General features: G+C 35.3%; 2 protein-coding genes and 1 long non-coding RNA gene across 9 annotated transcripts; all 3 read right to left on the bottom strand.

Moving 5' to 3' along the window:
- Positions 1-4,299: 4,299 nt before the first annotated feature.
- LOC143446240 (uncharacterized) lies at positions 4,300-5,781 on the bottom strand. The gene is made up of 4 exons (XR_013113905.1): positions 5,593-5,781; positions 5,384-5,482; positions 5,091-5,265; positions 4,300-4,978 (listed from the first exon to the last, which is right to left on the bottom strand). It is a non-coding gene; the product is annotated as an uncharacterized LOC143446240 (long non-coding RNA).
- Positions 5,782-7,554: 1,773 nt separating this feature from the next.
- LOC143446239 (uncharacterized) lies at positions 7,555-13,879 on the bottom strand. 6 transcript variants are annotated; one of them, XM_076945789.1, is made up of 10 exons: positions 12,928-13,879; positions 12,642-12,745; positions 11,843-11,994; positions 11,086-11,228; positions 10,515-10,663; positions 9,992-10,121; positions 9,195-9,748; positions 8,953-9,093; positions 8,623-8,737; positions 7,555-8,432 (listed from the first exon to the last, which is right to left on the bottom strand). In XM_076945789.1, exons 3-10 carry the CDS (start codon positions 11,979-11,981, stop codon positions 8,298-8,300), a joined length of 1,506 nt encoding a protein of 501 aa, XP_076801904.1. In that variant the 5' UTR covers positions 11,982-11,994; positions 12,642-12,745; positions 12,928-13,879; the 3' UTR covers positions 7,555-8,297. The 6 variants fall into 6 exon arrangements, with proteins under 6 accessions (XP_076801904.1, XP_076801901.1, XP_076801902.1 ...); XM_076945786.1 differs by having other exon boundaries at positions 11,843-12,024; positions 12,202-13,879; XM_076945787.1 differs by having other exon boundaries at positions 12,202-13,879.
- Positions 13,880-15,078: 1,199 nt separating this feature from the next.
- Positions 15,079-16,561, bottom strand: LOC143446016 (uncharacterized). 2 transcript variants are annotated; one of them, XM_076945456.1, is made up of 4 exons: positions 16,313-16,561; positions 16,050-16,200; positions 15,875-15,936; positions 15,079-15,746 (listed from the first exon to the last, which is right to left on the bottom strand). In XM_076945456.1, exons 1-4 carry the CDS (start codon positions 16,455-16,457, stop codon positions 15,301-15,303), a joined length of 804 nt encoding a protein of 267 aa, XP_076801571.1. In that variant the 5' UTR covers positions 16,458-16,561; the 3' UTR covers positions 15,079-15,300. The 2 variants fall into 2 exon arrangements, with proteins under 2 accessions (XP_076801571.1, XP_076801572.1); XM_076945457.1 differs by having other exon boundaries at positions 16,098-16,200.
- Between the last annotated feature and the right edge of the window lie 410 nt (positions 16,562-16,971).

Genomic DNA, 16,971 nt, shown 5'->3' with positions numbered 1-16,971 from the left:
TTAGCTGAACTCTTTTCAGCTTTTGCATTCCTGCAACAAACGCAATTTTAAATCCTGTTCTAACAAAAGCACATGAAATATACTCTGGAATTCAACTATACATATACATAGGCGATGTCATTGTCCTAGAATTATTGCAAGTAAAAAGTGTTGCAAAGTAAATGTTGGACAGTTTTAATTACTGAAATCTGCATAAGTGAGAACGTAGTAATGTTAATCTGTGAAAGTGGAGAAGTTTTGGGGGGTAATTTAGTCACGAAAAGTGAAAGTTGGGGTTGGTGGGAATTAGCAAATGGATTAGTTTTGTATGGTGACTTTCGCACTTCTGAAGTGAGTGGTGTGCGCAAAGATAAGGTGTTCTTCCTTTCATAATTGTCAATTTACAAGTTTAGTTAGTTTGTGTACTGTTGCAAACAAAATGAATTTATTTCTCTGAGATTAACACAGTTTTCATTGAGATTTCAGTTGTCCAAAAAACAAAACTCCAGTGTGCAGGAAAGCATTCAGTGTGACCTATACTGGAAAGTGCGGCACCGGCATGCTTGATGTTCATCAACTTGCATCCAAAATACTTACAACAAAATAAAGAAAAACATGTTGTTTGAGTGCCAATTTACAATAAATAAACAAAGAATTGAAACTTTGGTGCACATCATCCCGCCTAAATTTGCATCTTTGAACGCACAATTTCTCATTGAAAGCTGCCATACTTTCCAGTCTCGATCATTTGAACAAAACTAATCTACAAAACTGCAGAAGTAACAACACCAATCCATGGCAGTAAAGTAAGCACAAAAGTCACAAGTCAATCCAAAAGTTGTCCCTAGTGACCCTAATTCTCACTTTTCATGACTACATTACCTCCTACACTTCCAGCACAGATCAGCGTTACCAACTTGGTTACTTTTGCAGATTAGTGTTGTTACTTTCACATGTTAGTGTTGACCAATCCTATTGGTCATATTCTGCAATTTCAGCATTTGGAGTTAGAAGTAGTTTATCAACTAGGGATGGGCCGATACAAACGAAAAAGAATTGATTCTTGGTCAAGTGCCAGCATATTAAAATTTGTGTCTTTGCACACATCGCTTTTCGTTAAAAACTGCCATGCCATACTTTCCAGTCGGCAACCATTTGGATGCTCTTGCACAAGGTATTATAATAGATATCACTAAGAGCCTGAAAGGAAGACAATAGGCCTAGTTTTCAACATTCAGACATTGTTTTCAATTTCAGCCTTTCACGCAGTCAGGTTTCTGGGCTTTTAGTGTGCTGCATTAACGACCACCTAATTGGTCCTGTTCAGTGGATCTTGTGAACAGTTTTAAATTCGGGCAATACAATTCAGCCTAATGAAAAATCCAAAAACCTAGGCCTAGGCCTAATAGGCTTGGATTGAAAATGTGTGACAATCGAAACTTGCACAGAGACTATGCTGTGTGCTAATTAAGTGAGTTCTTTTTAGGGTTGATTGTTGTTTGTTTATTGCTTGATCGATTGTTCGTTAGTCTGACTCCATAGATAAGCGCGTTCATTAATGACTGATAGCCTAGTTAAGCATCACAGTACCAAAAACAAATTGTCAATGTTTTGAATATTGATAGGCTATATTATTGATTCTCAACGAAACGGTTACTGTTTTCAGAGCACAGATTAGAGTTGCATTCGGTAGATTGTTAATAGGTCTATACTAGACTGAACTCGACAACCTGGGCTTCAGCTAATCGCCTGGTTTAATTCATGCAGCAACTTTCCTCAGCCCTAGGATAAAGATTATCATAGCCTACGATAAGTACCACACCATACCATACCATACCATCACCACCACCATAACCAATGAAAAAACGATAAACCTAAGCGTAAGCCTACTATGCTACAGCACTAGGCCATAGGCTATAGGCTAGGCTAGGTTATAAAATTTGGACTGTGGCATTGTCGGAACAAAAAAAAACAGTTTAAAAACTAAGCTAAACGTCATAACCTGCAATACTGCCTAGAACACCATACTATGGTCCCCATAGACTGCCTTGATGTTTTGGCTAAAATTTCCTGAATATCCTAGTTTGGGTCGGGCGGTCGCCCTCTCCTGAAGGCAAGCCTAGTTCGCTGTCCAATTAAACCGGTCTTTTCTCCTTAGTCTACGGTAGAAATATTATTCATTTTAAGTTTTTAGATATAAGATGTTTATAAATGCTAAAGAAAAACGTTTTCAACTTACATTTTTTCAGAGAAAACAGGTTTGAATTTAACGCCTTTTTTTAAAAGAAGCCACTAATGACTTGTGAAATTCAGATATTTTAAACAAAAACGCTCACAGATCCAGTCTTCACTCTTCTCACAATATTCTTTTAATTCGAGACTTAGTGATTAACTAGGCTTACCATAATTTTGTGGCTTAAAAGCGGGACGCTTTCGACATATGACGTCACAATAACATTTTTATCGAATACGATGAAATAAATAACAAAAAAGATCACGAATTCTTCTTCAAGAAGTACCGGTGCGCTACACAGCAAAAACAATAATAAGAATATGCTAATGTTCGTGTATGGCTTCTATGCGGTATGCCTATGCTGGCTGACTGAATGCCAAACCGGGACGTTTGACCGACCGATCGGGACGCCGGGACAAGACGTTAAAAAGGGGGACTGTCCCGGCTAAAACGGGACGTATGGTAAGCCTATGATAAACTGATAATTTTGGAGACGCAGAGAAAATTTTTTTGTGTGCCAAACTGTTTTCACAAACTGCAGCAATCTCTGGTTGGTAAATTATGTGTCTGCGTCAATAAACTCTGCTTGATCTGACTTCCATGAAGGTTACGTGTCCTTCTCTGCTAGCATTAATTGCAGGTAAACAGTAGAATAAAACGTTTATTCGAATTAGTGAAACATAATACACTCTATAACATTCTGTTGTGCGGTACAGCACAAGTATTTATATAACACACCAATACCAATTATATATAAGAAATGCATCCAGGAGTCCGAAAAGATAAAGGGATAATGCCATGTGGCAAGAATATGTGGCGCTAAACGCTTCACTAGCCCCCTCCCCTTACGCGTGCATGCTTGTTGCAATTTGCACGGAAGGTTGCCGCATAGACCAATCTGTACTGTTATTCACTTGTTATTTCAAGCTCGAAATAAAAGGTTGTGCACCTGTAGGTGACATAAGTAAAATGAATTAACTAGTCAGCAGCTCACCTGATGTACAAACAAACCAATGAGAAAACACGTCACTAGAGAGCAAAAACACCATGAATTTACATCTTACACCCTATTTAGATGTCTATGTAGCACTGCAGCGTCTACTGCCGTCACACACGTAACCTATAACAATGGTACAAACTCCACAAACAAGTGCATGTTGTTTATTTCTGCAAAGGGTTTAAACATATGCATTGTCAATTAAGCAATAACATAAAAAATAGACAAATATCATTTTCACACATACCGGAACTAAACTACAGTATTTAATTCATTTCCATAAATTAAACAAAAAATTATTATCAAAGAAACTTAAAATCAAGATTCTACTCATAGCATAAGTTTTGTTCAATCATGCTATTCATATAAAATCAGTGGTTTAAAAATAATAACAAATATAAAAATTAGCTAACAAAAGAGCCTAAATTTAGTGATTGCCAAGTGTTACACTTCACAAGAAAAATCACCCGATTCGTCTGCTTTCCGCCCATTGAAATGGGTGAAAATGCGGTAATATTTTCCCATTCGAATGGCAGGAAGTATACCTTTCTTACCCTAGACTCTAGAGTAAGAAATATGCATTTGGAATGAGGAGATATTTACTTCGGCAGAAATATGGTTTGTGGGAAACCCCATTGCTGAAAACAGGTCCATTTTAATGGGCGGAAAAATAGATAAATGGGGTTCACAAACCATACTTGTGCCGAAGTAAAATTCTCCCCATTCCAAAGGCATATATCTTACTCTAGGGCAGGGGTGGGCAAACTTTTTGTACTGAGGGCCACATTTGAAAAAATGTTGCAGCCGGGGGGCCGCACACTCTCATTACAAAGTAGGAAAATTTACCCGGTGTGTAAATAAACGCATATTCATATTCACTCATTATTTTAACATAGTAAAAATACAAATCTTTTATTTTTTAACAAAAATCCTGTCGAAGTAGAAAACATTAAACTGTGCGTCTCAAATAACAATGAAAAGCTATTTGGAGGAAAGTAGAAGTACTGGTAGGCCTATGGTAGCCGCTACCGTATTTGTATTTTATGATCAAACAATTGAATCAAACAATGCGTGAGAAGTGTACGGTTAGTTGGGAAAAAATTCCCGTACTCTGGACCATTTTAATGGGCGGAAAGTAGACGAATGGGGTGGGAAAACGGTGAAAGCGATTTTGGATATGCATTAAAATTTGATGATGTGATCTACAGCAATAGCACTATAATATGGTGCTTATTGAAGATTACACAGATTTCATAATGAACAGTTGTCAATAAATAATAGTTAATCATTATAACATAGCCTAAAATCACATTTTTAAATGTGAGCCGTTTTAGTCAAATATATCAACCCCCATCTATGTTTATGAGCAAGTTCAAGAAACAATTCAGAATAATGAAAAATTTACTTTCTTTTTACTGATCACGTTTTTGTAAAATTAGTACACTTCAGTAACCACTGAAATTGTTTGTAATTAAACTAATTCTTTAAAATTGACGCAACGGTCTACAAAGCAAAACATGAATTTGTTACAATAAACAGCAATAATAACTTGTATTAAATGTTTGTGGGACAGTTGCAAGTTTGTTTCTTACAATTTGCATTACAAGAGCACAAGATACTTTAAGCATCCAAGTTCAAAGTGCAATATTCATTTCTCTTGCAAAATCTTTTAACTTGTAATTCATTAGAGAACGTTGTTCATCCGTCAAAGGTCTGTTTAGTAAAGGGTCATATTTCCTTACTTTGACCTGGTAACCTGTTGTATAAACCTGTACACAATAAAATGCATTAGCGAAAATAAAAAAATAACTAGACATTAAACGACAAGAAGCCAACTCAATATTGATTGTGTTGTATAGGTAGCAACTGACAAAATTTTACCATCAGCTTTATAATCATGAAGTCGTATATGAGAACTAAAGATCTTTAAAACCAAATCACGTTTTCAGCTGACTTGAGATCTCGTCTTTGCATTTTATTGATGCTGTAATTGATTGACTCGGAAAAAAACACATTAAATAGCAAAGCTCCAAGCTCCACGAATCCTATTACAGTTCTAGCATAAAAGAAAATAGTTTTAATAACACTGGTACAAGCTTAAATAATTAATATGTAAAATGTTAAAAAGTAACAGCGTTAAAGCATGCAGACGCAGTTCCAAAGCAATAACTTACTTTGCACGTTGTTCGTTATCTTCAAAGTACGAGTTGTTAATATCTGTTTTTAGTCGTCTCACATATCCGTTCTCCCACCTTGTAGCTAATATATCCATTCTGTACAGCACGAAACAAGCTATTAACATTATATGCATGACAACTATTACTTTAAACAAAACTTAATATCTCTACATCTAAGAAAAATATAACAGTATCAAACTTTCTACTTGGCGTTTTTCTTTGCAGAATATTCAAAAGGTAGTAGTTGCATTTTTCATCCAAAATAAGTTTGAAAATTTTGTTGTTCCTTTGTTGACAGTGACAACAAACTGACAGTTTTTCTGTCTTCCTTTTCTTGCTTCGAAATGGAATCGGTTGCAGTAACTTCATCACAAACCAAACTGGTCATGTTTGCGTCTTTCATCTAAGTTTTTGCCCCCCAAAAAATCGATTACAAAGCAATTCGTTGCAATGACCTTTGATTCACAAAGTAATAGCTTTATACTGTTTATATTTCTTCCATACATTGTCACTTCCCACTTGACAGTGCTCCGTCCAAGAAACTTTTCCTTGTGCAAGTTTTGCTTTGCTCAGCAAAAATTTCTCAGGTTGAGCACAAAGTTTGAAACTGTACAAACGTTAAGTTACTGACTTTAGGTAACTTTTGTGATGCATGCACAGTAATGCAATTTAACTGAATCATTTCAAAAGTATTTTTTACTTCAATTTGCTTGTTGATATCTTGAAGTGACTCCTTTTGTTGATCTTTTTAATAATGATCGTATTGACGCAAACGATGTATCAGCAAGAATGAGGTTAAACTTTCTCAAGATAACAATTTCAAACAATAACGGACATATAAGGTTTTCGGCTTTCAAGTGGAGGTGTACACTATAATTGCATTTCTGTAGAGAAATGGTTTCCACTGCTATTTTTCTATATAGTGTGTAGCGCCCCCCTCCGGCGAGGGAAACAATTAGATCCTGTATGAGGAAAAGTACACTTTAGAAACAAATTAGTTCATGTTGAAAACTGGCAGGGAGCTTTCTACGACAAACAATAAGAAGTTTATATCATTAAGCAGACTTCAAACTGGGCCTTGTTTTTATGAGCATTGTGCGAGCGGTCAGCGCGCAAACAGCCTATCAGCTGGAAACTGCAAATCTGCGCGGTTGGGTACCTTAGAGGGTGAACAGTTGGCTAAAATAATCCTTGCAAGCTGCAACTCATTTTTGGGTCACGACCTAAAATTTGTCGTAAAGATTGACTCGCACAGTCTATGCCGCTTCTGATTAACGGCAACCCTCGCTCGATTATCGCTTTCTACCCCGCAGCAGTTACGCTGGCTTGTTAAAATAATTGTTTTAGCTCCATGCAATATGTAACTACAAAAACACTCGCAAACACTTCTCCGTCAAAAGTGTCACTCAGACAAACTCGAACTCCAACGTTTTGCTTTGTTTTAAAAAATGAAGAGTTTATCTCGAATCTGTCCACAAAATTTGGATTCGTGAGAATACCAAAAATGGTCGATACTTGTGTTCGATCCTACCTATTTATCCATCCTATTTCGAATATTTTTTGGGCTTTGTAATGGTAGGTGTTCGGAACTTAGAACACGTGTGACTATTATTATAGTAAAGGTCTCATACTCAAAACATATGTTATGGATATCTTTTCCTTTGCATTTGTTCGTGTCCCTATAATATTACCTAGCGGTTTAATGTCAACTGTCTCAAAGGGTGGGCTGAGCATGCTCAGAAAAGATTTGTCTTTTTCCTAAAAAAGTTTGTACATTTTTCTTTGTATTAGAGTATTTACATGTGACATTAAGAAGTATAGTAGTGGTATCACCTTGACATATACTAGCCGGCAGTGACCACTACAACGGAATTGATTGGGGCTAAACAGCTTTAATTTATAAACGACTAATGGCTTCAAAACTTCGTCATGACCAAGCTTTTGCATTTTAATTGTAAAACACTTTTCAACTTCTAAGTATTTATAGAAAGCAACCTTGTAACTTACAAAACTGAAAATAAAAGACGCACAAACTTTTAAAAACCTGCTGCTCCAATTGGTGTTCTTTTAATCCGAATCAGTTTTTTTCATAATTTTGGAAGTACAGTGAACGAAAGTTTGTGAGCGCCTAACAGCCCTAACTGTTTTAAGCTACATACTCCGATAAACAACGGTGAACATAGTTTATTTAAATTATTACTGATATATACTCATTAATTCTTAAATTACTATTATACCATACAATTTCTGGTAAGCGCTTAAGTCAACATAAACATTGCAAAACACGAGTGTATAAAATAACAACATGGAGAAAAAACAAAACTCATTTTCACACATGTCACACCTTACAGGTATATACATAACTCATTTCCATAAATAGAGCACAAACTTACCATTAAAAGAAAGTCAAAAAATAATTGTACCGACAAAATAGATTTAAAGTAGTAAGTAACCAATATTCATATATATTCAGCAGTTCATGGAAAGTTGCCAACAAGCCAACATAAACGTCAAATTTTAGTCACAAGTTTTTACTTTTCACAAAAAAGAATGCTCGTTAAAAGAAATTATCAATATGCATTCAACGATTTAAAATAACATGGGACTTAGTAGATTATACAGATTTCATAATGAACAAATTTCAATAATTATTACCACACAAAATTACGTTTTTTAAGTATGAGCATTTTAGTCAAATATAACGACCACTACCAAAGAGCATGCTCAGGAGACAATTAAGAACAATGGGAAGTTCACTACTATTTTACTGATCACTCATTTGAAATTTTAGCACATTTCAGAAACCTTTTAATTGGTTTGAAATTAAATTAGTAAAATAATTAATGTTGAAATAATAGTTGCACCATTCAGCTGGTATTACAAGAGCAGAAGATATTTTAAACATCCAAGTTCAAAGTGCAATATTCATTTCTCTTGCAAAATCTTTTAACTTGTAATTCATTAGTGAACGTTGTTCATCCGTCAAAGGTCTGTTCAGTAAAGGGTCATCTTTTATGGCTTTGACCTGGCAACCTTTTGTGTACATCTGTAAAAAAAAACATTCACAAAACAGGATAAAAATAACTGCACGTTATCAAACGACAACAAAAAATCCTAATGAACATTGATTGTACGCATTGTAACATTAAAAAAAGATTGTATAGTCTATTTTTATAGCCATAAACTTGTATGACAATCAAGTCTTCAAATCAAATCAAGTCAAACAACCAAATTACCTTTTCAGCTGACTTGAGATTTCGTCTTTGCACTTTATGGATGCTGTATATGATTGATTCGGGCAGAAACACATCAAATAATAAATCTCCACATTCTACAATTCCCGTTACATTTCTACCAAAACACAAAATACTTTCATTCAAGGCTTATAATCACAATGAAACTGGCCTAAACAGTATGTAAAACTTTAAAAAGATGGCTTGAATTTCTCAACAACATGAATGCATGCAGACGCAATGCAAAAGTATAATATATAATTATATATATATATACAGGAACAATACAATCATACCGCACAGAAAAAGTCGGTTCTATAGCAGAAAACTTACTTTGCACGTTCCTTAATAAAGTTACTAAGGTGAGTGCAGACAGTTTCAAATTGCTGGCTATCTTCAAAGTACGAGTTTTCAGTATGCCCCTTTTTTCGTTTCACAGATCCAGTTTCCCATTTTGAAACTAATGCATCCATTCTACACAGTATGACACGAACTTTAATTGTATACATGATGACCTTAACTTGAAAATACTTCTTCATATGTTTACATTTCAAAAAGGGATAACAGTATCACACCTTCTACTTGGCGTTTTTCTTTGTAGAATATTCAGAAGGCAGGAGTCGCATTTTCCATCCAAAATAAATTTCACAATTTTCATGTTCCTTTGGTTAAAAAGGGCCAAAATTTTGTTGTTTTGTTTTTCTTGTTTCGAAAGGCGATTGGCCGTGGCAATCGCACCACAAACCAAACTGGCCATATCGGAATGAGTCTCATCTTTGTTCTCACATGCCTCAGACGCATCATCATGAATGTTTAAGGTGTTGGATTCGGAAATCAGCTGTGTCTGAGAGCAAGAAAATTGTTGATTGCTTGCTGCAGACTGGTCCTTTGTATTCTCATGCTTTGAGTCATTTGTGAGAGGTGGTGTTGGTAAACGAGAGTACATTAGCTTCTTGTTTTCTTCTAAGCACTGCTTGTAGCAAAGTGATAATCCATTGGTATTAAAAAATTCAAAAATGTCTTCCACTTTTGACAAATTTCCCTTCTTCCTATGGTTTACGTAGCTTTCTGCCAAATCTATCGCTTTTGTAAATGCAGACAGCTCACCGTTGGACGGGTCTTCAATTCTCTATTAACAATTATGTATGTTTATACAATGAACAAATGCTGTATAAACTGCTATTGCACGATAAAAAAAATTGTGATTATCTGGATAAATAAAATGAACAGAAACACTAGAATGACCAACAATATTTACATTTAGACTCATCGCAAGAATATTCAACCTAGTTGTATTCATCTGATAGCATAGCTTTACAATTAGATATCACATATTTTGCGCATGATTTAGATAAATAGATAAAAGTCAAACCTTTTTTTCATCGTTCTCCTTGCAGTGTTTCTTTCCTTGTTCTACTATTTCGTTATAGTCATTTGTGTAAAATCTTTTAATCCTCTTTGACTTAATATTATAAGAGAAAGCTTTTTCTTTCTTTGTAAATCTGCCAAAAATTTAAAAATTTCCGCCTGAAAAGATGTACCGTAGAACAATTAGCTTTTAATGTAAGTTTTTCGTTTTCAGTACAAATTACCTAAAAAAAAATTACAAACTTAGTTTAACCAAACACTGCATCTCCTTTATTGAACATAATATGTAGCAGCTAACAGACATGTTTACTTGCAAGATTAGTCACATAAAAGAAAATGTTTCTAAAGCCTGTATCTTAGCAATGACGCTCTGAATCACTTGCACCAGCTATAGTAATAGTGTGACTTTCTGAGGTTTTGCAAATTAACGTTTTTTCTCACAATCCTGATTCTTGCTAGTACTGATGCATAAGTTATAAATAAAAAACAATGTAACGTAAAAATAACGAAAGATAAAGAATACTCACTTGGAATAACCAACGTAAAATGCCAAGGCTTTTTTGTTTGAAACAGACTTGATATAAGCTGGCCAAAAGCAGGTGCTCCTGGAGTGTTTTATCCACGCTAAGTCTCCGGCCTTCAGATTTTCTTTTATTACTGGGCATCTTAAAATACTCTACAAACAGTATGACGCAAACATGTGTTAACTTATCAATACAACCAAAATTTCAACCAACTTGGATTAAACAAGATACAGTTTTCACAAAGTTGATGAGGGCCAAACCATGTTAACCTACTGTATAATCAGCACAGTATATGGAAAAATAAAAAGCAGGATATTGGATGACACTCTGGAGTTAAATTTTATTTTTACTTTCTCTACACAACCTTTCACAAACATCAACTTGTTTCATCAGGTGTATATACTAAGAGATCTTAGTCTTAAATCTTCAACGCCAGATCAAATATTCTGCATTTTTGTCAGTGAAACTAAATCAGTGAATACTGAAACTAATATTTATATTCTAGAAACAAAAATTAAGGAACAACAATATATCTTTGATCAAATTTATCTCAAAATTGGAAGCAGAATTTTACCTCTAATGACTCCAAATCTTCATCTGAGATGTTTTCGTCTAACATACTGTCATTAAAGCTAGATTCAATATCAAAAACTGACGATGGTAGAGTATGTGAAGAACTTTCACCCCCATCAAAGTTAGATGATGGCATATTACCTGCTAGAAATATACAGTAACACACAGTGATACAAGTTTTAAAATATTCAAGGCAAAAATAATTTTACATTAAATAACCGTAGTGAACTTATTTGATATCTAAAAGTACATACAAAAATATGTGCAGCAGAACAATGCTCACAGACATTGATAGACAATATGACGCATGAACTATGGTGGAAAAAGTGGCATATGCGTGTAAAAACTTCAGATTCTTGTGTAAGCATATTGCATACTAAACTGCTTTGGTTTGGAAAATCTACTTTGAATATACTCATATCCACTATCATTTTGTATCACATAGAAAGTGTGCACACAATAATAGTCTGATATATCAGATAAATCATGTACTTACAAAAACACAAATTTTTTTCATGACATGTTAGTTTATAACAACCATCTAAGGCAGCGTTAACTGTTTGAACATTGACTTAAAATTTTGGCAATTTACGTTTTTCTCTGCACAAACGAATTCTTCTCAATAACTTCCACTTTTTTCACATCAGGGTAATAGAAGTTGAATTTGTATGAAATGCAGTTCATTGTGAAAATAATTAACTGAGCATTAATGTCAAACTAGTCTTATCATTACTGTAGAGAACAAATTATAATCGTACCAGCATATTCATCATAATCCAAAGGGTGGGGGATGGTTAATAAAGGGTCATCTTCAAGATCAGGCAAGGTGCGACCTTTTCGTCGTTTTCTTTTGGTATCTTCGCCGCTCTTATGACCACAATATGTACGCTTTGCCATTGCAGTCGCTTAGCTACAGCAATCAGAAAACGTATTTACACAGCTATAGAAACAGAGAAAAAATTCCTCATATTAGATTGAACAGCGGCACAACATTGTATGGTAAATACATTCACAAAACAGAAAAACTAATTACAGAAATATATGCTCTTTTGCCAAACCAAATGTGTTACTACGAGGTCTAGCGGATGACAGGCTTATATAATCACACGTAACGTACCCCTGTACTCGAAGACTGCAGAATATGGCATGAGCACACCCGAGATATTTTTTGTAAAATGGCATTGCAGTCCAGGGCAAATCGCAAACTAGTATCTCCAAAAAAAGGAGACACTAACTTTTGCTCCAATTTATACTGCAAGATTAGTGTTGAAAACTGATATCTCCACAAAAAAAAGACAGGAAACAGTAATTTTTTACCCGATTTCTATCTCATACACCCTAGGGCACCTTGCCTACACAAATGCCGGTCAGCCTTGGGCCACGACCACGAGTCACAATGTACACCGGCCTCTTTGCACACAGGAATTTTGCTTTTGCACACCCGAGATCTCGACGAAAACTGCCATACTCTGCAGTCCGTCTGTAGGCTCGCATTATAGTTTATTAACCTTTCAAAAGTTAAAAATTATAGTGAAAAGTGAGAGAGTTTATTTTTACCATTTACAGCAAACTAAAAAGTATCACAATATAATTTTAACATATTCGATTGGTGTGGGGAAGTGGAAAGACATCTCGGTCATCTTGGTCAGCTGCCCCAGATTCTATTGCAAAAAAAAAAAAGAAAACGCACAGAAAACTGAAACTCAATTAATTAAAAAATTTTATAAAATAAAAACACAGACACACTACAGCACTAACAGCAGAACAGAAAAATTTTTTTTAACCACATCAAAAATTAACAATAATATCATGCAAAAGAAATTAATAACCTTACATTAATTACCTTATTCATAAATATCCGAACAGCACTTTCCTTGCACAAGACCAGTTCTCAATTGATATTGGTATATAATAGTGTTTGGTGGTTTATTCCAAAAATTAGGTCCTCGAAATAATAACCTTTTACTGTTTTGGTTTGGGGCAAGAATAAATTGACCTGTGATGATCTAGGCCTAGTATTGTATTTGTGTATCCTTTGGTCTTTGCTGAAACAGTCATTAAATATATCCTGGGGAAGCAGATTTGTGTAATAGTTATACATGAATTTGCCTGTCTGTAATTGATAGATTTGAGATATATTTAGAATATCGTTTGTGCTATAAAGTGTAATTAGTTTGGTATATTTTTCGTCCCCACCACGCTTTTGGCGAAAAATAAAATGATTGATTGATTTGTTATTGTTACTACTGGTAATTAGTCTTACTAGCCTATTTTGAGATTGAAACTAAACTTTGAACTGCCAGACTGCATGTTTTGGCCTCGTTCAACTAGATCTTTGGTGCAAATTATTTATGAACACACCTTAAGTGGATGTGCACTCACTGACTCACAGGTTATTAGGTGCTTGTTTTGATGTTTTAACAAGCCCATGCACAACCTGTCTGCTATAAAATAGGTAAAATAATCTCATCAACACTTGAGTACAATTCAACAGTACGCCCTTGCCCAACTCTGAAAATCGAGTTGCAGGACAATCATTTTCTGTAATACTATGTTGGACCCCAGCTACTCAAATTATGACGTCATTTGATTGTGCACTTCTGTTAGGGCCCATTTTTTGCCTATATTTGCCTAGGAGCTCACACTAGACTAAATAAATAGCTTAAGTCTAATCAAAGATAAGTAGAGCAAGGCTTCGACCTAGTAGACCTAATTACTTCAGTACTTAGAAATCTTTTGTACGTGATTAAAGGTCTGGACTCCTGCTCAAGCTTTGATCGGACCAATTTCAAACTAAATCATAATTTCCATCTTTGCCCTCTACTATTGTTTTGATAAATTGTCATAGAAATCAACTAAAAAATGAACATTCTTTCCCTGTAACGCTTCGCCTTCGCTGCGAAGCCAGCGTTAATATGCAACATCAAAGATAGTTAATCCTTCCTCAGTCCTGACCACCGCTGTAGCCTGATACTTAAAGCAAAGATCAAATTCTAAAACAAGTTTACCTTAAACTAAAAAAAGGTTTTGAACAAGTAGGCTACCACGGAAAAAACTTGTCAATAATAAGCTACCACACAACAGTTTTGCAATGACTCCAAAGATGGTGTCACGGTTTTGAGCTTTTTGGAGGTAGCTGCCAACTGATTAAAACATATGCCGAAATACAGTATATGTCATTTGACCTGGCGTTTCTCATCGAGATTTTCGGCCACTTAAAGTCAAATACGAAGTGATTCGACACAATGACCTGCGATTCACAAAATACCAGCTTGATGTTGAATATAGCGCGCCGCTACAAATGCGTTTCCTTTATGAGCATAACCTAGACACAATTCCTTAGAACAATTTAGAGTCACTACTCATAGTTTATGAAAGCATGATGGATAAATGTTATTGTACAATAAACGTTAATTCACACAGTCTATACTTCTAATCAAAGACCTTCATTCCATTAATTAGCCTACTCTATCGTTCTACATAGCAGTCAGCACACCTATGCGTCACTGCAATTAAGACAATGAAAAATAGGAAGACAAGTAAAGCAACGTTTTTTGTGTCCATATTCAGATGTAGGCTAACTATAATTGTCTCGGGTGGGCTGTTTGTGCAGTAGTCTAGGCTTGTTATCTTATAATTATTTCGCTCAACTTTGATTTGTAACCAGTCAACCACTTCATTTTCGTCAAAAGAATCAAACTAGTTGTTATTAGCATGCGTTGAAGAACGGTAAAAAAGGACAAAGACGAAAAGGCTTAAAACGTGCTTGAAATTAATTCAGGTAATAATTCCTGGTAACAGCTAGCACGGTCATTCGGCCAATAAACCCATAGTTACTTTAAACGTAAAACGTAAGTCAAAAGTCAATCGCTTTTCCTCGCGGCATCAAATTAATCAATGTTAAGATGCCAGAAAGATAGCAAAAAATCTAAGCCATCGAAACTTGCACTCTAGCCTGCTGTGTTTGGTTATGCATTGACAAACAAATAGAACATAATTTTTTGTTGTTTTTTATTTTTTCCCCAATAACTTTAAGAAAAAAACGCATGTAAAAGTCATGGTTATTTGCAATCTTGGCCACGATATTTAAATAAGCCAACCCAATCGATCCTTTCGTGCTGCCTACCGTACCGAAAGTAAGCTACGCCGAAGTTCGCTACCACTATAAGAAACGCGTGAAGAGAAGTTTAGTAATCTAGTAGTTTGTAGTTCAATTTTACAATTCCTTTGATGCTGTGCCTGCAGCAGCTGCTTCATTTGAAGCATGCATTTCAGCCAGTCGTTCTTCTTGTATCACATTCAGGATTTTAATTTGAGCGTTTGATTGGTCCTTTAGCTTGCGTAGTTTTGCTGTCACCAAACGCCCGAATTTTTCGGCTTCGTCGTCGTCTTTAAGCTCAGAAACTTTGCACTGAACATCTTTCAAAATCGACTGAGTTACGGAGATCACGGAACTGAGTTCATGTGCATCTCCTGCGGGTGACCAATGATTTTGCGCTGGTTGCAACATATACGACCCATGATGTGTGAGTTTTAGTTTTTCTGAAGGGTCAGTAATATTTAACATCATGCCATTTTGATCCAGGCGACCTTGCCCAGTCATTGTTGGCGAATCTTCAACTTCGTTTGCGCTTCTTTCCCTCTTTAACCCTCGTGAAAAAACTGGAATGCAAAATAACTCAATGTCAATTTAAAAAAATTGCTAACAACATATTCCAACCGCTCTTTTTCAAAAATATTTCAAATTTTTCATGACGATAATCGTATAATAAGAAGCAGCTATAGCCTACCCATCGAACGTGTGTCCTTTCCTTCCTCGGAACTAGAATATTCTGCGGCAATACTGTTGTTTCTTGAAAACAAGGTGAAATAAGCCGTAGTTAACGTAGAAATAGTTTGTTAACCTTTAACCGGCTTTTAAATCTATAACTTCAAGCAAATCACTCATTAAATCCAGTGATTTACTCTTTTTTCTGTAAGAAGTTGTACAAGAAACTGAGGTTGTCAAAGTACATCCATTTTCGCTTGTGGGCAGGTCGTTCTCCTCTTTCCATCGTAGTCAGCTCTCGACGGTATCGGGTCCGCAAACTTCGCCACCTTCGTCGACAAACTTCCACTATATGAAGAAAGTTACAGATATTTCACCCAAAAACTTGTTTTATAGTTGCAAATTCTTTTTAACAACTTTTTAAAAATTCAAATAGTTTTCCAGCTGTAACAAAACTTACCACTTTCGCCAAGGGCTTCGCCGATTTCCTTCCAAGTTTGATGCTTGAAATCTTCATCTTTATACAGAGGAAGTCCCCAGTTATAAAGACTAGGATTGTTTTTCACTAACTCAACAAGGTCTTCATTAAACGTACTCACAGCCATTGCAAATAGCCTATAACAACTTTAAGTTGTAAATAACTGGCTATTTTACGTTATCACCATATAACTTAGTAAAACTTGCAAAAATAACATAACAGGTAGGGTGAAAGTTCGCCCACACCAACCATTCAAAGTACAAAGTCAATACGAATGGAGAAAACAGCTCAAAAATCAACTTCAATGACGCTAGAATTAGCATATACAGCAGTCACTGTGTGTCAATTATAATCCTATATAGCTTGAGATTCATCAGCGTGGCTGGACACTCGATACCATGGCAAAAATATTTTAGTATTGAACCCTCGATTCTTCAGAATAGAACGCGTTTTATGCTACAGAAAATCGAGTGGTTTTTAGAAATTAGAATACGTGAGACAATTATGGTAATGATAGCTTCAAAAATAGCCTGATCGTAATTGTGTTAGTGGACCATAATCATGTTATCAGTCAAATGATCATTCTAGTATTTCAAAGGGAAACTGTCCAGAAGACTGGTGTTGTACGAATTATTTGGACA

Source organism: Clavelina lepadiformis, chromosome 2 (genome assembly GCF_947623445.1).
Source record: "Clavelina lepadiformis chromosome 2, kaClaLepa1.1, whole genome shotgun sequence".
Classification (NCBI taxonomy): Eukaryota; Metazoa; Chordata; class Ascidiacea; order Aplousobranchia; family Clavelinidae; genus Clavelina; species Clavelina lepadiformis.
This window is presented reverse-complemented; position numbering and strand designations above follow the sequence as displayed.

Bases quoted from the DNA above. Each gene is read 5' to 3' on its own strand.
- LOC143446239 (XM_076945786.1), bottom strand. From the start codon at position 11,981: ATGGCAAAGCGTACATATTGTGGTCATAAGAGCGGCGAAGATACCAAA. The intron at 10,122-10,514 runs GTGAGTATTCTT...AATTTTTGGCAG, and splicing joins TTTTACGTTGGTTATTCCAA to ATTTACAAAGAAAGAAAAAG. The intron at 8,433-8,622 runs GTAATTTGGTTG...TTTTTTTTACAG, and splicing joins ATCTCAAGTCAGCTGAAAAG to ATGTACACAAAAGGTTGCCA.
- LOC143446016 (XM_076945456.1), bottom strand. From the start codon at position 16,457: ATGGCTGTGAGTACGTTTAATGAAGACCTTGTTGAGTTAGTGAAAAAC. The intron at 15,937-16,049 runs GTAAATCACTGG...CTTGTTTTCAAG, and splicing joins AACTTCTTACAGAAAAAAGA to AAACAACAGTATTGCCGCAG. The intron at 15,747-15,874 runs GTAGGCTATAGC...TTTGCATTCCAG, and splicing joins AAAGGACACACGTTCGATGG to TTTTTTCACGAGGGTTAAAG.